The sequence below is a fragment of the Loxodonta africana genome, chromosome 13, assembly GCF_030014295.1.
Source record: "Loxodonta africana isolate mLoxAfr1 chromosome 13, mLoxAfr1.hap2, whole genome shotgun sequence".
NCBI classification, from domain to species: domain Eukaryota; kingdom Metazoa; phylum Chordata; class Mammalia; order Proboscidea; family Elephantidae; genus Loxodonta; species Loxodonta africana.
The window spans coordinates 47,306,503-47,331,829 of record NC_087354.1 but is presented as its reverse complement, the minus strand read 5'-3'; the positions used below and the strand labels follow the sequence as shown (position 1 = coordinate 47,331,829).

The 25,327-nt window shown below is 53.2% G+C and overlaps 1 protein-coding gene across 1 annotated transcript in view; it reads left to right on the top strand.

Annotated features, from left to right (window-relative positions):
* The first annotated feature begins 552 nt into the window (after positions 1 to 552).
* CORO2B (coronin 2B) overlaps positions 553 to 25,327 on the top strand; it is a 173,100-nt gene continuing 148,325 nt past the window's right edge. Inside the window, exon 1 of the mRNA XM_064267337.1 lies at positions 553 to 633. Coding sequence (XP_064123407.1) covers positions 619 to 633 — 15 coding nt within the window. The 5' untranslated portion in view covers positions 553 to 618. The remainder of the gene's footprint in view (positions 634 to 25,327) is intronic.

Sequence of the window (25,327 nt, the reverse complement as noted above, 5' to 3'; positions counted from 1 at the left end):
GTCCCCGGGCCAACGGGGCAACGAGAGCCGAGGTCGCCGCCCACACCCCAGCCGGCAGGTGCCAGGACCCTGCCTCGCCCAGCCGCGTGGCGCCCGCTGGCCCGAAGGGGTTAAGGCCGCGGGCCTGGGCGCCTGGCCGGGGAGACCAGCAGCCGTGCCCGGCGGCCCGAGAGCGAGCTGGGAGGCGCGGGGCCCGGCAGCGGGCGGGCGTGCGCTTCTTCCTCCTCCTCCTCCTCCCTCCGCCTCCTCCTTTGTAGCGAACTCCCGGCCCCTCTTCCTCCCCCCGCCCCCCAAGCCCGGGCCCTCTCTCTCTCCCTTTCTTCCTGCCTCGCCTTCCTGCGGCGAAGGAGGCTCATCTATTATAAATGCACATTCTGGGCTGACATCAGCGACGAGCGGCGGGCGAGGGCCAACGAGCGGTCCCTGCGCGCTGCCCGCCCGGAGCGCGGCGCCCAGGCTCGGTCGACCGCCCGCGGGGCGCGGGGAGCGCGCCCACTGCTGCCCCGGCCGCGAGCGCGCCAAGCCGCGCCGGACCCCCTGCGCGCCCTCCGCCTGGGCCCCTGCGGACCCAGACCGCCACCCCCGCACGCCGCCCCCGCAGCGCCCTGGAGTTTCTGCATGACTGTCACAAAGGTAAGAGCCACTCGCCCGCCTCGCCCGGGACCCGCCGGCGCCTGCAGACCCCGGCCTGGGCGGCTGGGGGCGCGGGGGTGTGGGCGTGGGGAGGTGGCACGGGTGCCGGGAAGGTGCGGCGTGCGCCTCTCCTGCTCCCCCAGTCGCTGGAGTCACTCCGGTCCCCCAAGGACTGCGGATGGGAGGGGGAAGGGGAGGATGCGGCTTTGGCCGTGGAGGAGGTTCGGGTAACGTCCCTCCGCACCCAGCCCAACCCCGGTCTGCATTTTTAACCCTTGTTTAGGATGCTGCATTTTTAACCCCTGGAGAGCTGTGCTGGACATCCCCGTGGTGTCTCCCTTTGGAGTTCGAAGCAGGGTTGGTTACTGACAGGGACTGGCGCTAGGTAGTGGATTTGGGAATGGGCTTGCCCCAGTGAAGAGGCTTGACCAGAGGGAACCCCACCCCACCCCACCTGCCAGCCTCTGCCGCCTGTCCCTGGAGTGCTGGCCCCACTCTAGAGCCACTCTGGAGAAGGCTCTGCCCAGTCCTGAGAGTCACTACCCAGGAACCGGAAAGGCTCCGTGAGCCGGTTTGGCGATGTGAGGAGGGACTGAGAAAGAGAAGGGGGAGGTGGGCATCCTGGCAGCCCCCATTTTGGAGGAGGGTTCTTGGGTCTTGCCAAAGCGCCCCAGATTTATTGCAGAGACTTTGGAAGTTTTCATGTTGTAGGGCATAAAGAGTTAAGAGGAGAGCAGAACCTAAGGGAAGTAGAAAGACCCTGCAGTTAGGGGAAGGGGAAGACCTGAGCTCCACTCCCCAGCTCAAACCCAAACCCTCTGAGTGACCTTGGCCTGTGGCTTTTCTCTGGTGTAACATGAAAACGATAACATGGGTCTTGGGAGCGGGACAGGCAGTGGAAGAACCAATAAGATCAAGGGTTGAATTCATTCTTTTCAAAGGGCTCTGCTGGAGTTAGGCCCCTCCAGCCGGGCTTTGGCTCCTTAGGGCTTGGCCTTGGGCTTGGTGACTCCACCCTTTCCAGCTGCCCAGCTGGCCCTCAAAATTGGGGAGCTGGAAGCCAAAGCAAGAAGGGCTTGCAGTCAGAGTGGTGTTGTCAGATGGGTGATCAGGGGTAGAGGGATGGCAGGGGTGGTTCGAGGCCCTTCTGATAAGCCAGAGGCTACAGTACCTCCAGGAGATCTGCCATAGGGAAGCACGTGTGTGCTTCCTTCAGGGTTATTGGGCTGAATTCAAAACTTTGTCATCAGCCCTGGTTCTGGGACTTGGAATCCTGTGGGAAGGTGAACTTGGGGCTACTGACAGGGCTGCCATGACCCACAGGAGGTAGAATGCCTAATGCTTTGAAATTATACAAATGCTGTTCCTCTGGGAGGGGTTGTATCATTAAGGTTATTTACGTGGGAAACATAGGCAGGCCAGGGCAGAAGAGCAATGGCTGGGTCTGGAGGCAGCAACGAAGGCTGTGAGATCTGTAATAATAGTGCTGAGGACTGACTGGCGCCTCCCCCGTGTCTCTGTCTCCACCAACTCAAGCGGACTTCCTTCCCAGGAGGCCTGCAAGGAAGGTGTGTTGAGCCCCCTTTAACAGACGAGGAACCTGAGACTGAGGGGTGAAGTGACTCAGGGCACACAAGTAAGTGGCAGAGCTGAGAGTTGCCCTCAGCCCTGTCTCCATCTATGACCCATAATCTTTCCATTGATCCGCACTGGAGAGCACCCTGGGAACCGGGGTACTCCCACAGTGGAGGGGCACTGCTTGGAAGCCTGGGTTTTGGGGTGCAGGGGAAGTCCATGAAGGGGCGTACTCGTCTGTGGAGAGTGTTAAGCCCATTGGCAGACCTGGCCCCTTGGTACTCAGTGTATTATTCACTAGCAACCCGCACCCCTGCTCCCCAGCCCGAACCCCTCTGTGTCTCCCTCCTCCTGCTGAAACCAGTGTGGCTGCAGCTTAAGCCAGCTCAGAGGATTAAGTAAAGTCCCCACCCTTAACCCTATCCTCTCTCACCTTGCCGGCCCTTTGCAGACTGGACTAGGTGTTCTGGGGGTGGTGTGGGGAGCAGGAGGGATGCATGTGGGAGGAGAGGGGCTGGGGCGGGGGCAGTGCTGCTGCTGACAAGCCTGCTGGAAGGGGCCCCTCTACAAGTCCTAGAGGAGACACAGTGCTCTAGGAGTCTGAAGGCCTGACCTCTAGCCCTAGCTGGGCCACTAACACATGCTGTGTGACCTTGGGCCAGTTACTTCCATCTCTGGCCTCTGTTGTCCTACCTGTAAAATACAGTACTTGGTTCTGAGGATCTCTAGGGTCCATTCTGCTGAACCTTGGGACAGCTTCAGCTCTGGAAAGGAAGTCAGTTCTGACTGAGATTGGGGGCCTCTTTGCTCTTGGGGGTCTGTTTGCAGTACAGACACAAAGAAGAACCTTAAAGGGTGTCTGGGAGGTAGGAATCACTGCCTATAAACTGGGGGTGGTAGGCAGGGGAGGGAGGTGGGGTAGAAGGTGAGGTTATGGGACATGTCCAGGGCCTCAGTCCTTGCTGCTCTTCCTGTGGGCGAAGGGTCACAGACTAGGCCCCAGTTTCCTGCCCTGTAGACCCATGCCCTGTGGGTTTTGGGAGAGGCCCATATGGTTGGAGAGACAGTGTCCTCCTGGAACCGATGGCATAGTACAGAGCAGCAAGGCAGAAAGTGCATGAGTGGGACCTGGGGGAGAGGGTCCAGTAGGGGCTGTAGTAGTCAGGAAGGGCTCCATGGATGAGGTGAGGCTCCAGGCAGGCCTTGAACGACCAGAAGGATATGATGAGGGAGGGCATTACTGGAAGAGGGAGTAGCGTGTGTGAAGCCCTGTGACTAGCAGCCATCCTGTGTTGGATGGCGTCTGGCAAAGCAGATAAAAGCATGGCTTGTGGCATCATTTTGGCCTGGGTAGGAGTCCCTGCTTTGCTACTTTTTGCCTAATGCCTTTGGGCAACGTACTTCCTCAGTCCCTAAAATGGAGATGTTCACACCTACCCTGGACATTGCTGCAAGGCGTGAAGGAGAAAGTGCACGTAAATGACAGCAACTTCTCCACCACCATGAGCACTATGGCCACCACCACCATCACCACCACATGAACATCACCAAATGACCACCACCACGGCCACCACCACCACCTCGGCCACCACCACCTCGGCCACCACCACCACAGCCACCACCACCACGGCCACCATCATAGCCACCACCACCACCACCACCACAGCCACCATCATAGCCACCACCACCACCACCACCACAGCCACCATCATAGCCACCACCACGGCCACCATCATAGCCACCACCACCACCACCATCATAGCCACCACCACCACCACCATGGCCATCACCATAGCCACCACCACGGCCACCATCATAGCCACCACCACCACCACAGCCACCATCATAGCCACCACCACCACCACCACCATGACCACCACCATAGCCACCACCACGGCCACCATTATAGCTACCACCACCACCACCACCACGGCCACCACCGCCACCACCACCACCACCACCACGGCCACCATCATAGCCACCACCACCACCACGGCCACCACCACCGCCACCACCACGGCCACCATCATAGCCACCACCACCACCACCATGGCCACCACCACCACCTCGGCCACCACCACCTCAGCCACCACCACCACAGCCACCACCACCACGGCCACCATCATAGCCACCACCACGGCCACCATCATAGCCACCACCACCACCACCATCATAGCCACCACCACCACCACCATGGCCATCACCATAGCCACCACCACGGCCACCATCATAGCCACCACCACCACCACAGCCACCATCATAGCCACCACCACCACCACCACCATGACCACCACCATAGCCACCACCAAGGCCACCATTATAGCTACCACCACCACCACGGCCACCACCGCCACCACCACCACCACCACCACGGCCACCACCGCCACCACCACCGCCACCACCACGGCCACCATCATAGCCACCACCACCACCACCATGGCCACCACCACCACCACCACCATGGCCACCATCATAGCCACCACTGCCAGAACATCACCACGTGAACAGCACTACCACCACTACCATGATTGCTTCTCCTAGATTGCAACCGTCTGACCTGCTGGTGCTTTTCCTGGTTATGTTCTTTAAAAATCTATTTTATTGTATTATTTTAATAAGCTTTCTTAATCCTTTTATGCAACGAGAAGGGGAAGAAAAAAAAAAAAGAGAGCAGAGGAAAGGACCAGGTGCAGATTCCCAAACCGTGAACACCCACGGGAAGTCGAGGCCCAGTCTCCTGCCAGTCTTAACCCCGCATCCTTCCACAGGGCAAGTCAGAGCTAAGGAAGTAAGGCTGCTTTCCCCACTAACAAGTAGCCCCGGATCTTACCTTTCAAGTTCTTGTGCCTGCTTGATTTTTCTGTCTCTCTTCCACCTCAGTCATGTGCCACACTATCATTTCCCCAGTTCTAAATACCTGTTTCTAAACCGCTGTCGACTGGGGAAATAGATCAAAGTGGGTTAGAACCGTGTGTAAAGTACAAGTTAACGGACTTTGGAGCATTCTCTTAGGAGAAATGCCTGTGAGCTGTGACTTGGCAACCTCTTGTTTGCTGCTCAGAGGCCCTACGGAATGACTCCCAGCTGTGACCAGAGGTGGGGTTTCTAGGTAAGGGGTGGTGGCTTGTAGTGACCGGGCTCCCCTGTTCCCAGTGAGCCCCATTAAGTTAGATGCTAGTGAGCTGGGTGCTTTTCCAGGCTAGCTCAGAGGTCAGCGGCCCAGGACAGAGCATCCTGAGCAGCAGGAATGCCTGCTGCGCTTTAGAAGGACCGGGGGCAAAAATGTGGGCGGAGAGAAGACCCCGGATGCCAGCATCCCCATCCCCACCAAGCAGGCCTGGGGGCAGCGTGGTCAGCCGCACCTGGCCTCTCTTGGTGCGGGTCAGCCTTCTCTGTCTGCCCCAGCCCCGGCAGGGCTCGGCTCGCTGGTGGGAGCCCCGGCCCCTGCTGCGTGCAGTTGGACTGAGCATGTTGTTGCCCTGCCCAGGTAAGAGCAGGCCTGCGTTTGGTGAAGACCGTGTGTCTCCAGGGCACCAGCAGAGTGACTCATAACCAGAAAACCAAATCAGTTGCTGTTGAGTTGATTCCGACTCTTGGCAACCCCATGTGTGCAGAGTACAACTGGAGTCCATAGAGTTTTCATAGGGCTGTGACCTTCTGGAAGCAGATCACCAGGCCTTTCTTCCGAGGCACCTTTGGGTGGGTCCAAATGTCCAATCTTTTGGTTAGAAGCTGAGCACTTAACCGTTTGTGCTGCCCAGGGACTCCAGAATGACTCATAAGAGAACAGAATGTTTGTATAATCAAACCATCCAATCCTCTCCTTTGGCAAATGAGAGGCCTGAGGCTCAGGGAGCAGAAGCCATGACTTGACCAGTCACCCAGTAAGTTTGAGGCATGGAGGGACCGGAACCTGGGTCATTGCTCTTTCCATCTGGCTACCTGTGGAGGAGACTGCAGCAGGCTGCATGGGGCAGGTGTTCTGCATCACCGCTGCCTGTACTGCTGGTGTCGGAGTTTCCCTCTGCTGGGCAGCCTCTACCCTCAGAGAGAGTGTTGGAAGTCAAGATCTGTGGGAGTCCTTAATACACCCAGAGTCAGGATGGTGAAGATGAAATTTCAGGACCCTTCTGCCTCCAACTCCCTGACCCAGAATCCAGCCTACCCAGGAGATGCCTGTAGTCCCAGACATCCCACTTCTAGTGCCTCTTTCCTGTCTGACTCTCACTGGGACAGGAGGTGAGGGAGCCAGCATCTCATGGAGCCTCAGTTAAAAGGCTGAGAGGTCCCACCACAGACCCAGCTCCCAGACGCTGGGGGGCTCTGCCTCCTCTGTCCCCCAAGCTTTTATGCCTCCTAGTTTTTTTGTTTTTTTTTTTTTAAGATGTGTGGCTAGTTTTTTTAAGGTGTGTGGCTAGGCAGCTGGGCGGTACAAACGGTTAAGTGCCCAGCTACTAGCTGAAAGGTTGGTGGTCTGAACCCACCCAGAGGTACCTCGAAAGTAAAGCCTGGTAATCTGCTCCTGAAGGGTCACAGCCTTGAAAACCCTATGGAAAGGTTCTCCTGTGCACACATGGGGTTGCTATGAGTCACAATTGACTAGAGGGCAACTAATGTCAGTAACAACAAGGTGTGTGGCTGACATTCATTCATTCAGCCAGCACCCACCGAGTACCTACTTGGGTCAGGCCTGGTGCTAGGCATTAAAAAAAAAAAAAAAAAGGCATTAGGGACACAAAACACATAAGCCACAGTCCCCACCTTCAGGACCCTAAAGGAGGCAGATACAGAAGCCGATGTGCCGATGTTGCTGAGTTAGGAGTCTTGAGGTCCCGTGTGCACGAGCCAGGAGAGGTCTGTCTTGCCTGCATACTGTAAGTGCTCAGTAAATACAAGCTCTTTCCCTCCTTATTAACTCTCTCTCTGCTCAATGAAATGCTCTCCAGAAAAGCTCTGGCCGGTTGCTTTATTTCTGAGTGTGCCCTGAAGCGACGTGTACCTTTGCCCCGGGGCCTTGCCACCTTCCCATCTATAGCATCTTTTGGAAGCATCTGAGAAGGAGTGTGCAGCTTCCAGGGCCCCTGAGTGACCCCCGCTGTGGAGTCAGAGCAGACTTGAATGCAGCCGGTTTGGGAGCGTGGACACTGTCTGGGCTGATGGCCTGGCAGCAACAGACCCTGGCAGGCCAGCGATGGAGTGAGTTTTTCCACTTCTCTACCAGGTCTGCGAGCCTGGAGCAGACATGGCCTCAGCTGGCGGCGGCGGCAGTGCCGGAGTCTTGGCTCCTGGCACGGGGGCAGCCCAGACTCTGATTTGGATACGCCTGGCCACAGAATTTGTCTAGTGTCCAGCAGCTGAGAGGACGCGCACATTCCCTCTGTGCCCGTCCCCCTTTCCTTCCCCTCTCTTGATCAGCACCGCCCTGTTTCCCTTCGTTTTCCTGTGGACCTGCAGGCTCCGGCCCAGGCCCTGGGAAGCCTGGAGCAGCTGGTGTGGAGCAGGCCTCACCAGGGAGGACAGATGCAAATCCAGTGGCTTCCACATGAAAAGAAGCTGTTTAGAATGAGCATCTCTTTTGTGGGCTTGGAGTGTGGGACCAGCTGCGCAGCGGGCAGAAATGGGGTGGGGGTGGGGGAGTGGGTAAGGAGCCACCGCCCACCCTTTCTCACCCTCCTCCTCCTCACCCTGCAGAGGCCCCTGCGGGGACTTTGTAATTGGTTTCTGCCTGGCACTCTTGTTCCAATTAATTAACGCAGCAATGGGAGCCGCTCACGTTTGCCCAGGACTGGCCTGTTTACAGAATGCACACACGCTGCTCTACTGAATCCATTCAGTGATCCCATGGTGGAAAGGGCTCCCCATATTTACGGAAGAATAAAGAGAGAGTCTCTGAGTGGACAGATGGCCGCACTGTAGTCACACAGCTCCTGTGGGTCAGAGCTGGGACACACACCTGCATCTTCTGACTGTGGGCCAGAACCTACTGAATACGATCCCATCGTCAGCCACGTCCCGTGAAGATCCTTTATCATCATCATCCCCATAATAACAGTTGTTAAGCAGGCAATCAGCACGCATGATCGAATTTGCTCTCTACAACCATGGGGCAGATTCTATCAATCGCATTTCCCAGAGGAGGAAACTGAGACTTAGCAAGGGTAGGTGAATTGCCCAAGATCACACATTTAGTGGCTGGGGAGGGAGGATTTGTACCTGGGTTAACTGCAAAAAAATCCTTTGCTCTCAAGTCGAACCTGATCCCCTGTGTGGCAGAGTAGAACAGCTCATAGGGTCTTTGTGGCTGTAATCTTTATGGAAGCAGGTCACTACACCTTCCTCCTGCCGCACCACTGGGTGAATTTGAACCACTAACTTTTAGGTCAGTGGTCAAGCACAAACCAGGGCCATGAATTCATTATACTTCCTGGCCTCTTGCCCTGATGCTCAGTCCTGCTCTGCCTCCCTTCTCCCAAGGTGAGGGCTCCTGTCTGCTGTGTCTGTGACCCTGGCCCTTCAGGTGACACAGTGGATGTGTCCTGCTTAGATATCCTCACGGCCTTTGCTGGAGCAGGAACCATGTAAATCACTTGGGGGAGGGTGCTGGGTGAGGAGGGTGCCTGACGTCAGACCGGGCTGCTTAGGCAGGGTGGGCAGCCCAGGGGCAGAACAGGCTGTGGTGGAGACAGGGCCTCCTTTTCCATGCCCACGAAGCTACCTCTGTGCAGGGAACATGGGTCCCGGATCCAGGCTTGCAGTTCTTACCAGAAGTGGGCTTGTCCAGAGAAGACCCCTGATTACCAAGGGTTGCCAGTGGCTGACAGTGCTGGCTTTGGACTCAGACAGATGGAGCTTTGTGATTTCCTTGCTCTGTGTTCTTGGGCAAGTTGCCTAACTTCTCTGAACATCTGTTTCCCAGTCCATGAATTGGGATTGATAACACTAGTTGCCAGCCAATCGATCACGACTCCTGTGACCCCATGTGTATCAGAGGACAGCAGCGCTCCAGGGGGCTTTCCAGAACTGATTTTTCAGAAGTACATAGGTCGCCAGAACTTTCTTCCAAGGTCCTTCTGGGTAGACTTGAACCTTCAACCTTTTGGTTAGCAGCCAAGCTTGTTAACTATTTATACCACCCAGGGACTCCAGGATTGATAATAAAACCAAAAAACCAAACCTGTTGCCGTGGAATCAATTCCGACGCAGGGACCGTACCTCACGGGATTGTTGTACCCATTAAATCAGCGGAGCCATGGGCAGCGCTTATCACGTGCTGAGCAGTTGGTGTTAGCTATTACTGTTGTGAAGACAGAACACTAAAAGCGTAATCTATGCTTGTGATGGGTATCCTGGGGGTTAGGAAATGAGGAGTGTGGGGAACTCCAGGAATAATAGCAGGGACCTGACCTAGTCAGGGGGTCAGGAGGTGACTTTCGAGCTGAGTCACGATGGACGAGTAGGAGGTAGCGGGTGAAAGGAGGGGAGCCGAGGGGAGGGTAGCAGGCAGAGCACAGCAGGTACAAAGGTGTGGAGTCGAAACAACACATCACGAGGGCTCCCTGCAGGACCTGAACATGGTGTGTACATTACTCACTTAGTGCTCAGAGCGACTTCGTGGACTAGGTTACTGCTGTTATTCCTACCTTATGGGTGAGGCAGTGGGCAGAGGGGCCAAGGTCAAGTAACCTGTAAGCGGTCTCCCAGTGAGACAGCCAGGAGCCTGACCCAGATGGGGACTCCTGACTCTGGCCCTCTTTCCTGCCCTCCTCCCTGCTGCTTTGTGGTGGGGAGGGAGCTTCCTGAACTGACCTGGCAAGAGGGGCAAGAAATGTCCCGCCCAGAGCCTCCCTGGGCCAAGTGAGGGAGGGCAGGGGTCCTCCTGGCTCACAGGCAGCTCTGGGAGGGGTCATTTATTTTTCCAAAAGGAAATTTTGCCATGGCAGGAAAATTTGCACCTAAGTTTTCACTGGGCCCAACAATGACCATTTTGGTTTTTTGAATCTTTCTGCTTATCTGGCTTGGGCTTGATCTTTAAGGTAAAACTATAGAAATATGTATATATATCGATATATACTTTGTGTGTGTGTGTATATATACATATATATGTATATGGAAACCCTGGTGGTTCAGTGGTTTAGAGCACAGCTGTTAACCAAAAGGTTGACAGTTGGAATCCGCCAGCACTCCTGGGAAACTCTGTGGGGCAGTTCTACGGTCCTGTAGGGTTGATATGAGTCGGAATCAACTCAATGGCAACAGGCACTTCTCACTTATTGACTATCTTGTCCGACATTTCTCATTTATGGTAATAGTAAAAAAAATCTACTATCCGACTATTTTTTACATTAAGGACTTAACGCCTGGCAGTTACAAACGCAGAGGCGCAGGCGAGAGTAACACTGGCTGTGATGGGACATATAAGGCCAACTTAAGTTTTTGACTTCTCGGGTTTCTTGGGCTGCCGGTGCCCCACTTATAGTACATGCTGCCATCTGATTTCTGGGAAACGCAAGTCCCGCTTACATTTCACATGATGCCGATTTTGTAATAACGACCTGATCTTTGGAACCTACCCATATCCATGAGTGAGGAGTGGGTGTACTTATATGTACATGTATGTGTATAAACAGACATACATACCCACGTGTACACACATACACATGTACATACATATATATAAATAAGTATGTATATATTTTTATTTTTACACATATATATTTACATATTCATGTAAAATAGTTTATATTACATATATTTTTATGTATTTTTTAATGTTTGTTTCATGTCTGCCTTCCCCAGGCTCGGAGATGGTGGCCATTTTACCTGATGCTCATACCACAGACTTTTATACTTAGTGAGCCCCTGTGTGCAGGGTCAAATTACCCAGGAAGCAGGGTAAGCACGGGCTTACTTGTGCTTACTTATCTGTAGTGAACAATTCCACATGGGGCTTAGACCTGCCTCTCCTTTGGCGTATGGAGAGGAGTATCCTTACTGACCTGAGGTGCTTGTAGCAAATCGTTTAAACACCTTGAATTTGGCTTCAGAACTAGCAGTTTTGTGACCCGGGTCCTGGCGGAATCTCCAGGACCTGGAACAGCTGATGGAAAGAAAGATATTGGTGGGAGGGGACAAAGAGATATATTCCTGGATTGTTGTTTAACTTCATGAAGAAAATAACTTTTATGCCTGCAGACTGCCAGGTGAAAGATCAGTTTACAGGAATGCACGGGGGAGTTTGGGATTCCCAGAAATTTGGAATTCTGGGAAAGGGGATTTCTGCATACCTAGGGGTCATCCGATAACTTTTCATTATCACACATCTGTCTTCTCAAGGCCCTGAGTTGGCCTTCCTGCCTTAGTCATTATAATATCCAGAACGAACTCAAGTTGTTGTGGATTGAGGCTGCCGTGGCTTCACCGGCCTTTTCAGGGTTCAGGGCCTGGGTTAATCTCCTGTAGCTGCCGGTCTCCGTGGTACCAACCAACAGGTGAAGGCCGTGCCTGTTGTTTGCTGTTTCCTGAGCATAAGCCTGGATTCTCTAATTGTGAGCTTGCTGTGGCCAGGGATGACATCTGATTCTATCTTCACGAAGGAGCCCTGGTGGTGCAGTGGTTAAGTGCTCAGCTGCTAACTGAAAGGTTGGCAGTTCAAACCCACTTGCCACTCCACACGAGAAAGATGTGACAATATGCTTCCGTAAAGATTATAGAATCGACTCGATGGCAACAGGTATATTTTCCACTCACCCCACTGCCATCAAGTCAATTCCAACTCACAGCGACCCTGGAGAACAGAGTAGAACTGTCCCATAGGGTGTCCAAGACTGTATTCTTTACAGAAGCAGACTGCTATGTTTTTCTCCTGTGGAGTGGCTGGTGGGTTCGAACCACTGATCTTTCAGTTAGTAGCCAAGGGCTTAACCACTGCACCACCAGGGCACCTGTATTTTCCACAGCACTCAGCAAAGGGCTGTGCATGTCAATATAATTGTGGTATAGACTTTTGGTTACCAGGTGTAGACATACAAGAGTGGATAGGATTTGAAGCAAGCCTAAAATATTTCCTGGCTGTTGCTGTCTGGGCTAAATTCTTATTCTTGTAGAAACATGACTATTAGAGCCAGGAGGGACTGCAGAGGTGTCGTGGATTCCCCCATCTTACAGGGGAGAAAACTGAGGCCCCAGGAGGCTTGCCCGAGGGGACGTGGCTGAGTATTGGTGAGCACCCCCGCCCCGCCCGCCCCACTCCTGTTAATGATGGTCTCAGGTTGAATGGGTTTTAATTCAGTTGGTTTTTCTAGATTTGTGGTAGCTGTCGGATGTCTGGCAGGCCAAGGACTGATTCAAAAGTGGGGGTCGAGAGACAGTTCCAGAAAGGCAATTTGAGGACTTAGCCTAGGTGGGAGGGGGCACCTGAATGGATAGCTTGGCTCCCCAAGTGACCAGCCAGGAGGACTAGTCAGGGGCCTGGTCAGAGCTGTGGCGGAGGCCAGAGGAGCAACTTCTGAGGCCCTTTCTGGGCTGTGATCCCCGAAATCTGGCAGCTGCGTGTGGACTGGGCTCTCACTCCTGGAAGCTGGCTGTCCTGGCACTCTGGGCTGCGGCAAGCGTTTACTCCTTTGTTTTTCTGAAACCATTAGAAGGGCCGCTGGGCTGGGAGCCTGGGTTGCTAAGCGCTGCTCTCTGGCCAGACCTTATCACTCCTGCTTGAGAAGTCTCCCTGCAGTTTTCCCTGAAACTCTGGCTTGGCGGGAGGGAGGGAGAGAGAGAGGGGGCTCAGGAGCCACAAACAAAGCTGCCCGCCTGCGACTGCAGGAGAACTGGAATGCTTGAGTGGGCTTGGGAGCGCCAAACCCTGTGGGCTTTTGCTTTAGAAAAGCAGCGGGACAGCGGAGCTGCTCAGCCTGCCCCCAGGCCTTGCACTGCACAGCCTTTACCTTGTATCTCTGCACTCTGCTGCTATCCCCACTTTACAGGTAGGGAAACTGAGGCTTAGAGAGGGTGGCTCTCGCCCTGGTTCATACAGCAGTAAACGGATGACTTGGACTTGATCCTGGTATGTCTGACTGCACAGCCACGCAGGCACTCAGAAGCTTAGCAGCCTGGCTGACGATGCTGTATGATTTTTTTTTTAAAGAATGTCCTCGCAAATCACTGTGCCTAAAGTCCCACTGTTAAAATTCAGTTTGTTGGGAGCTTTTTTTTTTTTTTTTCCAGTTGCCATTGAATTGATTCTGACTCATGCCGACCCCATGTGTTTCAGAGGAGAACTGTGTTCCACAGGGTTTTAGATGTTATTAAAATATAAGTTCCCCTGGGAGAGGGGGACAATGCCTTACTGGGCTCCCTACCACCCTGGCTGCCGGTGTCCTGACTACTGCCCACCCTCCCCCCCTCACCCTTGGCCCAATAAAACCAAGCCCTAGATTTATGTAAGAAACTTTTGCTGAGCGCTTGCGTGCCTGGTCATAGGCTGGGGTCACTGACGGTACAGGCCTAAACCAAAGCAGGCCCCCTCCTCAGGGGAATCCCAGTCTGTGGGGAGACCCTTGGGCTGCAGGGATTTGAAGAAGGGAGGCTGAGGGGCAGGGCCATGGGAAGGCAGTGGTAGGGAGCTTGCACACAGAATTAAGATGCTCTCAGGAAGGGGCGGGGGGGTCAGGGAAGGTTTCTGGAGGAGAGAGCTGAGCTCAGGCTTCGAGGATGAGTAGGCAGCGACAGATGAAGAGGAGGGAAGGCATTCCAGGTAGAGGGAGCAGGGTGAGTAAAGGCGTAGAATGGGGCTACTGTTTGGCTTATTCTAGGAGAAGCAAGAGCTTGGTGCTGCTGGGCTGGGAGGGGTGGGGGCAGTAAGTGGAAACCAGGCTGGGGAGACAGGTGGGAGCCATGGGGAGCTTTGAATGCCAAGCCAAGGAAAGAGCTTGAGCTTCATCCTGTGATAGCATTGGGGTCCCTAGAGGGGTTTTCAGCAGAGGGTGACACAATTAGATTTGCGCTTGCGTTAGTCCACCTGACCCGTGTTGCCACAGAGACGGGGGGCGGTGTGTGGGAATTTACAAAGCAGGTGTGTGATGAGGTGGGGTAGGGGGTTCCCCGGATTCCAGCCCAGATTCCCTGCAGGTACCTCCCTGCTGCTGGGGCCGTTGGTGGCTGCCTGTGCCTGCTTCGGCAGGAGAGCCCTTCTTTGAGGAAATCCTATGCAGCTTTCAGTGGTTACCTGGGGTGAGGTGTTGTATTATCTGCTATAGGGCAAGAGAGAACCTTTTGGAGTGATGGTTTTACGTGGATGGATACATGTATAAAAATGTATCAAACTGAACACTAAAGATGTATGTACTGTAGGCACGTTGTATATATTTTACACCTTAATTTAAAAAAACGGAAAAAAGATCTTTTCTAGTTTTTTGGTGCCAGCTCCACCTCTCTCCATGCTGTCATATGTTCATTCGCTCTACATATACTGTGCTCCAGGCAGTACAGGCATACAGACGGGAGGGGATGCAGATGTGTGCACCGTGGTGGTGGTGGGAGCTCAGAGGTGCAGAGCTTTCGGTGGCTCCCCATCACCCACAGTGGTGGTTCTCAACCCAGCTGCAAGTCACCTGGGAGAGTGTTGGCAGGAGCAGTTCCTGGCCAGTGGTGACAGCGAGTGATGACGGTGCTCAGGGAGGAGAGGGGGGATCATTGTGCATAGAATGGTCAGGGATGGCTTCCTGGAGGAGGTGGCCCATGAGCATGCTAAGTAGGGCAAGAGAAGGGGAGAGGAGAAAGGCAAAGATGTATGTAGGAAAGGAAGGGCTCATTTGGGGGAAAGGGAGGAACCAGGAGAACTGGAGTGTGGAGTGTGACCTGAGATGCAGAGGAAGATGTGGTCGGGGAGCTGGGGTGGAGCTAGATTGGGAAGGACAGGAAATGACAGTCTGAGAAGTCAGAATCCTGTTGGCAGTGGGGAGCCATTGAATGTTCCAGATCCAAGAATAATGCACTCCATAAACATTTGGCTGAATAAACAGAAGGAGCGTTTGGGGAAGATTTAGAGGGAATTGGCTCACTGTGTTGCCGGGGTTTCCAGCCAGAACTCTATTCCGCCTGTTCTTGGAGGCTCTGTAGCCTCTTCTCTGTAGGCGGTGACTGTCTGTGCAGGAACCTGGTGTCCCCTGTGCTGTGGTCTTGGGGTAGCAGCGATTGAAGCATCCCCAAAAACAACAGACGTGGAGCAGACCCATTTCCTCCCATTTCTAGGAACAGCAAGCAGTGGGGGGTGGAAGCTTCTGGTAAAAAGGGCTTCCGCTCTCCAACTCTCACCAGGCCCCCCCAGCCCAGGCGAGCAGCCTCCGCAGGAAGGTATCTGTGTGTCTCCCATGCCTGCTGGTCACTGAGGTGCCAAGGAAAAGGAGGTAGCCTTCCCGGGATAGAGGAGCCCCTGTTTCTGAGTAGCCAGCTGCAGATCAGAGGCAGATCTGTTTCTTAGTCTCCTTAAATGTTTATGCAGGAAGATGAGGAAGGGGCTCTGTTTGTGGAATACATCCTCCAGGGAAAAAGCCACAGGGAATAGGCCACTTCCCGTGTCCGTGTCTGGGAGCCAGGGAGCAGAGATGGAATTTCCTTGGAGACGGAAGAGGGCGAGATGTCTGGAGGGGATCTCTCCCCTCCAGTCACAGGAAAGAATTTCAGCACATACTTTCTTGCCTACTCCAAATAATTGCAACTAAAATCAGCCTAGTTTTATTTTGAGTTCTATCTCTAATATGCTGTGTAACTTTGGGGAAGTTACTTAACCTCTCTGGGCTTTATTTCCAACTCTGAAAAGAGGGAGACATCAATCCAATTCTGTCTGCCCCATGGTAGTGTTTGAAGAGTCAAGTGAACTATGAAGTGGGCTTGCTCTGAGGCCATGGAAAGGGTGTAGGAACATTGCACTGTGCGGAGGTCCCAGCTGTGTTGTGTTCAAGGCTAAAGAACTGGCCAGGGAGAGACTGAGGGCGCCTGGCTTTGCAGAGTGGACAACCCAGCAGGAAGCCTCAGCTGTGACCTATGGGGTCAGGCCAGAAAGGGCCTGTTAGAGTTCTCCTGTCCCACCCTGGCTCAGGGACTGGGACAAAGGGGGCCCATCCCTCCTGCCTCCTCGTGCTAAGCCCTGCTGTCCCTGAGAATGCTGGCAGGATTTCCTCCCAGGAAGGGGGCTCGGGGTCCAGTTTATATCCCTTGGAAGTCACAGGCACCGAGGAGCAAGGAAGCACTTCAGCCTGGCAATAGGACCAGCTTGTCTGCAGATGTGAAAGCCTGTGGCTCCGTGCTTGAGCCATGTGGTGGGCCCCAGATCATCTGCTATCCATGCCCTGAACCAGGCCCTGCCCTCCATCCAGCCCCTCAGGTCGGGCTTCAGGGGCTTCTCCTGGGGCTGGAGCTCTGTTCCTGCTGCCCACCGCCGCCTTGCAAGCGCTAACAGGTAATATCAGTCATCGCCATGAGAACAATCCAAATCTTAACGCAAAACTACCATCCATTAAGCACCTGCTCCATGCCAGGTGCTGCTCTGACTAAGAGAACACCGAGGAGAACAATTTTCCTGGCCTTTAAGGGAACTGAATCCTGCCTAGGAGGCAGACACGCAAACAAATAATGATGAAGTGATTGGATCGGCTGATTCAGGCTTGGACTGGGAAAAACTTCAGAGAGGAGGAGGTGCTTGACGTTAACATTGAAAGATAAGTAGGGTGTCTTTGAAAGGAGAGTGGGAGAGGGAGGTCTAGCATGAATAAAGACAAGGGCTCTGTGAAGCTCCGGGAGTGTTCCAGAGCCTCCAGGTTGTCTGGTGAGGTTTGAGAGTTGGCACTTGGGGCAGTGGCAGGGGGTGGGGGCTGGAGTCCCTGGGTAACGCAAATGGTTACCACTGTCGGCTGCTAACCGAAAGGCTGTACGTTCAAGTCCACCTAGAAGCACCTCAGAAGAAAGGCCTGGCAATCTACTTCTGAAAAACCAGCCATGAAAACCCTGTGGAGCACAGTTCTACTCTGATAACCATGGGGTTGCATGAGTCAGAGTTGACTCGATGGCCACTGTTTTTTTTTTTTTTTTAGGGGGTGGGGTCAGGGCTAGAGGTGAGGTTGTAAGAGGGAGGCCTGGCTGGTTGTGTACAAGTGTTGTTCCTGGGCCTGTGGACTTCATTCTAGGGACAAGGTGGTGTCAATAAAGAGTTTTTAATAGGAAAGAGATATGATCAAGGGGTTCGATTCCACGACAATAAATATTCATCCAGCATGTCCTGTGCCAGCCAATGTTCCAGCCAATGGGGACACATAAGCATTAAAAAAAAAAAAAAAAAGGTTGCTGTCCAGTCGATTCTGACTCGTAGTGACCCTATAGGACAGAGTAGAACTGCCCTATAGAGTTTCCAAAGAGCACCTGGTGGATTCGAACTGCCGACATTTTGGTTAGCAGCCGTAGCTCTTAACCATTGCGCCACCAGGGTTTCCATACATCAGCATTTGGGGCCAAAATAGGAAGTCCCTGCCCTCAAGGGACAGGCATTTGAATGTGGGGGGACAGGACAGAAAACAAATGCATTAACATTTTGACACTGGTCAGGAGGTGGTAAATGCTGTAAGAAAAATGCAGCAGGCTCTGGATTGGCCCCATAGACCCTGTCACATCCCCTTACCCTCTCACAGGTGCTCCGAACTAGGTTGTGTCCTCCTGCGGGGCCAGCAGGACTGGGCGGAAGCCGTCAGGGGCCGCCCTCCCCTGCCTGCCTCACCTCCCATCCAACCTCATTAGTATTTTGAGCAGAAGCATATTTATTTTTTTCCTGCAGGGAATTGGTGCCCTGCTCATTTCAAATGGAGCAAAACCAAAGAGCAATTAAGAGGCCAGCCTTGTTGGGTCAAGGAGATACGGGAGAGAAGCAGCTTTGGCATGGCATGGCCTGGCTTGGGAGGAGCAGGAGGTGGGGAGATGCTGTGGGATTTAAATTCGCCAGTAAGGAGTATTCCTGATTAGATAGGCACCACAGCTAATGTTTAGAGTGCTTATGGTCTCCCAGGGACTGTGCAAAATGCTTTATCTGCGTGTCATATAATCCCGACAGTGGCCCCCAAGGCACAGGGCCCTGGGTTCTACTCTTTTCTCCATTTTGCATGTGAAGAAACTGAGGCTCAGGGGTTAAGGAATGTGCCCAAGGTCACAGTGCTAGTAGGCAATGAAGCCAGGGTTCTATCCCAGCCCTGATGCCCTTAACCACCTGGCTGTTCCGCATTTCAAAAGCATTGCATTTAGCCAGTAGCTTCTGCCTCAGTTCTGTTCCCTTTCATTAAGAACAAACATGAAAATTGTCTACTTTGAGCCTTGTGCTCTTTTAAGAACTATCTATAGGGGATCAATTTGACAACAGCAACTGGAAAGATTAGATAGGAACGTTAGGGAGCAGTGAGGTTGTGCTGATGGGGGAGGAACAACTCAGAAAGGAGGGTGAGAATGGTTGCATGACTTGAAGAATGTAATCCCTGTGACTGAATTGTCCATGTGGAAACTCCTGAATTGGTGTATGATTTCCTGTGTATATTCTCAACCACAACAAAATAAGTAAAATGAAAAATTAAAACAAACAACAAACTACCAAACAAACCAAAAAGCCCTCTGTTGCCATGGTTCTTGGAGGCGTCACTGGAGTTACCGTGGCGAACAAGGGCAGGGAGGAAGCATGGGCACACTTTTGGGCTGTGGCCCTGTCCCTGTCTCTCTCCCGGGGTCTGCACAGTTAGACCCATTGCTCTTGGAGGGTTCGGAGGCAGCGGACCAGTTAGGAAGCCATGGTGGTGGTGCAGGTCAGAGACCTGGTTGGGTGGGTGGAAGAGGCGGGCTGGAGGGGAGGGGAGGGGGGGACCACGTGGTGAGATGAAGTTTTTGGAAGTTGTTGAGTTGGTGGAGGTGGGCACCAGGTAGAAGGTAGTCAAGGCTTCTTCCCACAAGGTTGAGGGTGATGGCGAGCCCAGGAGGACGCAGCTCTGGTCAGTCGATCTTTGTCCCAGATTTAGGCCACTCCCCAAGCCCCATCTCCTACCTTGAACGTGTACACGGGTCTGAGAGATTTTTCAGAGAGCAGACCCTGTGGAAGCTCGGTGCCTCGGGCTCTGCAGGCAGCTCCAGAGGAAGAGCAGTGGCTCCCTGGGAACTGAACTGGGTTCCTGGCTCAAACTGATAGTGGTTTTAACGTTGTTAACCCCTCCTAGAACTGGTGTGGAAACCCTGGTGGTAGTGTGTGTGTGTGTGCGCGTGCGCGCACGTGCGCATGTGCGCACAAACTGGAAGTTTTTTGGTTTCTGCTTCTTTAGCACGCACCGTCAGAGATTTCTGCTAATAACCAACAAAACCAGAACAGTCTCCTGGAAAAAATTGGTCAAAGGGCGGTCAGTGGTCCAGTTTTTCGCTGGTGAGCCAGCCTGCTTTCTAAAACAGCATCATCTTTAGAGAAGCTTGGAGCCCTGGTGGTGCAGTGCCTAAGCACTCAGCTGCTAACTGAAAAGTTAGTGGTTCAAACCCACCAGCTGCTCCATGGCAGTCTGCTTCTGTAAAGATTTCAGCCTTGGAAACCCTATGGGAAAGTTCTACTCTGTCCTATGGGGTAGTGATGAGTCAGTTGACTTGATGGCAATGGATTTGGTTTGGGTTTGGTTTAGAGAAGCGGGGGGGGGGTTGGTGCCCTAGAGAGGCAAGTCCCTGGTGGGTGTGCTGGGGCAGTTTATCCTCATACCTTCTAGGTTGCTTGTCCTTAGACCTCCATCTTCCCCTGGAGCCCACCAGGCCGGGATCACCCTCTGCAGGGTCTTCTCTCCCCAGTTACTTACCTCTGACTTTTAACTCTATTGAAAACCTTACTTTCTTCCATCCCTCCCCCCTCTTTGCTTGGCTCTTCGCTGGGCACCAGGGGGCTAATCTGCTAAACTGATCTGTGTTCAGAACACTGAAGGAGGGGGAGGATTGTGGCTAAAAGAAATGATTCTCTCCTGATCTGCTTCCAGAGGCCTGGAAGAGTGACTCTGTTCAAAGGAAGCTGGCGGGGGGTGGGGGGGGGCGATGGAAGGAGGGGGCCTAGGGCAGGGTGAGCCTGTCCTTGGTACAGGGATTGTACCTGTGGAGACTGCATGCCCCACCTAGGTGGCAATAGTGTTTGGGTTCACTCTGACCAGTCCACTCAGACTGGCATCGAAGCCCTCTCTCTCTCTGGCCACCAGTTGCTGGCAAGGGATTTTCCCTTCCTCGATAAGCAAACAAATAGCCCTTCACATAAAAAACTAATAATCCTTTTTTTTTTTTTTTAACACACACACAGACAGAGATCACCCCAAATGCCAGTGGCTTAAGTGCTTTTTGTTTTGCAAATTTTTCTAAAATGAGGACAGTGCATTCCTCTTTGATGACTGGGCTCAAGTGTCACCTCCTCCAGGAAGTCTCCCTGGAAGGTTTGTCTCTCCCTGTCCTGTTCTGCCACTGTGCCTGACCTCTGGCCAGACCCTGCCCTCCAGCCCCATTGGTCAGCTTACTGCCCTTAAACTCAACTTGTGCTTCTTTGTTCCCTCTCCACTTGAAAGGCCTCCTGATCCTTGCTTTCAAGACCCCACCAAATGCCACCTCCTCCACGGAGCCCCCTCTGGTGTCTCTGTGCTCTAAACTCCACCCTTCTCAAAGCACTGCCATGTTGAGAGGGCTGTAGCTCAAGTGTCTTATCTCCCTGCCAGAAGGCACAGCTGACCTGCGTGGGAAGCAGCACGTGATACCACCGTGACTGGCCCTGCAGACCTTCAATTAGAGGTTTTCAAATGACGTATTTGTACTTTTTGCATGAACATGGAATCTATTCTGGGGGGGGCAGCATAGCTTCAGCCCTGTGAGATGTGTTTGTTGGCACATTCATCAGCAGGGTGCAGAATAAAACTCCCCATCCCATCCCCAAGGGGCCTGGGACAGATATAGGGAGCTTGTATTTCCTCTCTCCCACCCCCACAGTGGCTCAGACGGAGGCTGTCCTGCCCTTGAAGAATTCTAAAGGAGGGGGGGACATGCTCCCCAGTGCCTCTCAGACCTGCTCAAGAGAGGCGGCGGCGGCCTGGTGACCCTGTGACAGCAGCGTGCCCTCGTGGCTCTGCCCTCCCCTGGGAGGCTGCCGTATGCTTTCCGGATGTCCGGGTCTCATTATGCTCCGACTCAAAATTTCATCTTGTTTAATTGTGCTCAAGGCCTGACTGAATGCAGTGACAATTAGCCAGGGCTCTGTGGGCCCCGAGTCTCCATGGCAATGGAGGATGCCTTGGAGATTGGCTTGGAGGTTCCCCTCCTGCTCCTCATGGACTGCTGCTACTGCCCCTGCTGCTTTTCAGAGGCCCCCTCCACAGCATTCCCAGGACCCCTGTGGTGTAGCCCCTAACCCATCCCAGAACTGCAAGGTAAAGGGTCCTCACAAATGATCCCACAGCCTCGTTGCTGGCCAGGGGTTTCCCCTTTCTCCACAAACCAACCAACCAACAGTCCTTCACATAAAAACAAAATAATCTTTTTCTTTTAACACATACACACACAACATACCAAATTCCAGTGATTCAAGTGCTGTTTGTTTTGCAGCTCTTTCTAAAATGGGGAGATTGTGCTCTTTCTGTGGCTGGGCTAAAGCATCCCCTCCTCCAGGAAGCCTTCCTGGAAGGTCTGTCTCTCCCAGACCTGTTCTGCCACTGTGCTTGGTGCATGCCATTGGGACATTTTCCAGCACGGTCTGCCCAGGAGTGGACTTCACACAATGAGTGTGCACCAGGCTCCCTCCCTACCAGGCAACAAGCTCCTCCAGCCTGGGCAGCCTACTACCTTCCCCTTGGGAGCCTCAGACCTGGGCCCCACAAGGGCTCAGTCAGGGGAGGAAGGGTCTTTGCCAGCAGCTCTGTCTGACCTGGATCCCACCCCCAGGACCCTAGCCTGGGAGCTTCAGGGGCCTTCCTGGGACAGAGTGCCCAGTGGCCAGCCTATGATTGCAGACGCAAGGGTGCGGGCACTTGGGCTTCCCCTCCTGGGGAGGAAAGGGGTGCCCTAAAACTGAGCCATCGGGAAGGAGTAGAGAAGAAAAGGAGACTTGAAGAAATAGACATGGCGAGTGTGCTGGGGGGGCAGCCCTTGCCCAGCCCCTGCCTCTTGGCTGCTGGGCCCAGGCCCCTGGCCTTCAGCCCACAACCTGTGTGTCTTTGGGAGAGGATGACGGAGAGCTGCAGACCCAACAACTTCTCCTACATGCACCACACCTCCCTTCTCAGCTGTCCTGCTGATTCTCAGTCTCTGGGAGTGATCTGGAGAGAAAGGAATGTGTGCGTGCGTGCGTGCGTGGGGAGGGGGTGGTGCCTGTCTGACTGTAATTAAAAGGGACAGGACCCCCCCCCTTGGGGGAATTTGAGGCAGTGGTGCCTCCTGTGTGGTGTGTGAGGTGTGTGTGTGTGTCCCAGCAGAGGGGGTTGGGGTGGCACGCAGGTGTGTGGGTGTGTGAGTGGCTGACAGACACAAGTAGAGATTTGCAGGTCTATCTGGAAGGCTGAGTTCTCCCCGCACTCCTCCACACCCACTCACTTTAACGCAGCAAACGGTGGAGCAGAGCTGTGAGCTGAGCCCTGCTGCAGACCCTGGGAGGTAGAGATGGGCAAGATACTGCCCCTGGCCTTCTGGAGTCGGGGCACTGAGGTGGTGGGTGCCCTGTCCCTGCCTGCCACTGATCCTTCATTCAGCCAGCATCTCCTGAGCGCTGCCAGCGTGCCGCAACACTTGGTAGGTGCTGGTGGTGATGTTCGTTGCCATTGAGTCAGCTCTGATTCATGGCAATCCCACGTGGAACAGGACAAAATGTTACCAGATCCTGTGCCATCTTCCTGATCACTGGTATGTTTTGGTTCATTGCGGCGGCCCCTGTGTATTTTGAGTGACTTCCAGCCTAAGGGGGGGGTCATCTTCCAGCACTATGTCAGACAATGTTCTGCTGTGATCCATAAGGCTTTTGTTGTCTACTTTTCAGAATTGGATTGCTGGGTCTTTCTTCCCAGTCTTTCTTAGTCTGGAAACCCTGCTAAAACCTACCCACCATGGGTGACCCTGCTGGTATTTGAAATAGTGGTGGCATAGCTTCCAGTATCACAGCCACATGAAAGCCACCACAGTACAACAAACTGACAGACGGGTGGTGGTTCTGGTAGGTACTGAGGGTGAAATGGTGAATGTGGTAGAGATCCCAGCCCACTTGGAGCTTACGGTCAAAGGCAGTTTAGGGGCGGGGAAGGCAGAGCCTGACAGTGCACTGCGTGGTGAATGCCTGGCCGAGGGAAGCACAGACGAGGTACAGTCAATACAGTTGAGGGGACTCTGGGAGGCTTTCCTGAGGAAGTGGCATTGAAGCAGAGGAAGGCTTGGCCAAGTGAGCCACTGGGAAGAGCGACGAGGTCGAGGGAACAGGGGTGAGTGGCAAAGGCCCAGAGAAGAGTATCAGAAAGCTTGAGGAGCAGAAAGAAGTGAGCACAGCCAGAACGTAGATGTGCCATGGCCAGGCCCAGGCCATGACGGGCCACCATCGTCCAATTTGCAAGGACCGTAGACCTGATCCTGAGAATTGGCGGGGTGTGTGTGTGTGAAGGAACCATTTACTGGCTTACACTGGGGAGTAACACGAAATTACTTAATGTTTTAAGATGACCACTCTGGCATGTGGTTTTTTTAGATTAAAAAATAAAAATTCAGACTGCTGACCTTTTGGTTAGCAGCCGCGCTCTTAACCACTGCACCACCAGGGCTCCAAGTTCTGTGTCTACACCAAATCAAACTTTTTGCTGCCGTGTCTATTCCGGTCCCTAGTTTATGGCATTGCCAGAGCCATGCTTTCTCCAGAGGCTCTAAGGGAAGATCCTTGTCCCTTCCAGCTTCTGGTTGCCGCAGGCATTTCTTGGCCTAGAAATGTGTCTTCACATGGCCATCTTTCCTCTGTCTCCCTGTGTCTCTTTTCCTCTTTTATAAGGATGCTGCTCAGATTGGATTAGGAAGGACCCTACTCGGGTATGACCTCATGTTAATTTAACTGATAACTTCTCCAGACACCTTATTTCCAAGCAGGGTCGCATTCACAGGTACCAGGGGCTAGGACTTCAACATGAATTTGGGAGGGGGGGCACAATTCAATCCATAGCATGTATCTTTTTTTATGATTAAAAAATAAAAATAAAATAAATAATAAATAAAATAAAAAAATAAAAATTCTAAAATTTTTTAAGGTCACTGTGCTGTGGAGAAAGCAATAGCAGGGAGACGATTGAAGTGACTAGAATATTTGGACCTGCCCAAATTAGGGTCTGCCCCCCCCGCCACCCCGGCCATACACATGCATTTTACCTAGATGTTTTAATTCGTCTTGGTATGGACATTTCAGGCCACTAAGAGTAAAACTCCTTGGAAACTCTGTGGGGCAGTTCTACTCTGGCCTGTAGGGTCTCTATGAATCAGAATCGACTCGATGGCATTGGTTTTAAGAGTAAAATGTGGAGCTCTGGTGGCACAGTGGTTAAGTGCTCAGCTGCTAACCAAAAGGTCAGAGGTTTGAACCTACCAGTAACTCCACAAAGATTACAGCCTAGGAAACTCTATGAGGCAGTTCTACTCTGTCACATGGGGTCTGTATGAGTGGAAATAGATTCAACGGCACCTAAAAACAACAAGAGCAAGATCCCAAAAAAGAGCTCTCGCCATGCCTTTTAATCCGCGTCATATACCACCGAGCAGGCTCCCTGTTGTATACCACTGAGCAGGCTCCCTGTCACATACCACTGAGCAGGCTCCCCGTCCTATACCACTGAGCAGGCTCCCCGTCCTATACCATTGAGCAGGCTACAGCTATAATCTCCGTGCTGCCTGGGCTCTGACAGCCCTGGTTGGTGGGAGCCCCCTGGCTTTCCCTGCTATGGTGTTTCCTCCTTTGGTAATCCCGCTGGGGTAGGGATACTAGGTGTGAGGTGCCTGCCAGATTCATAGTTCTTACTTCAGTGAAGTTCAGTGAGACAAACAACACCCACCTTCTTTCTTCCTGAGGACGTCAAGAGGCAATTCTGTTTTCTGA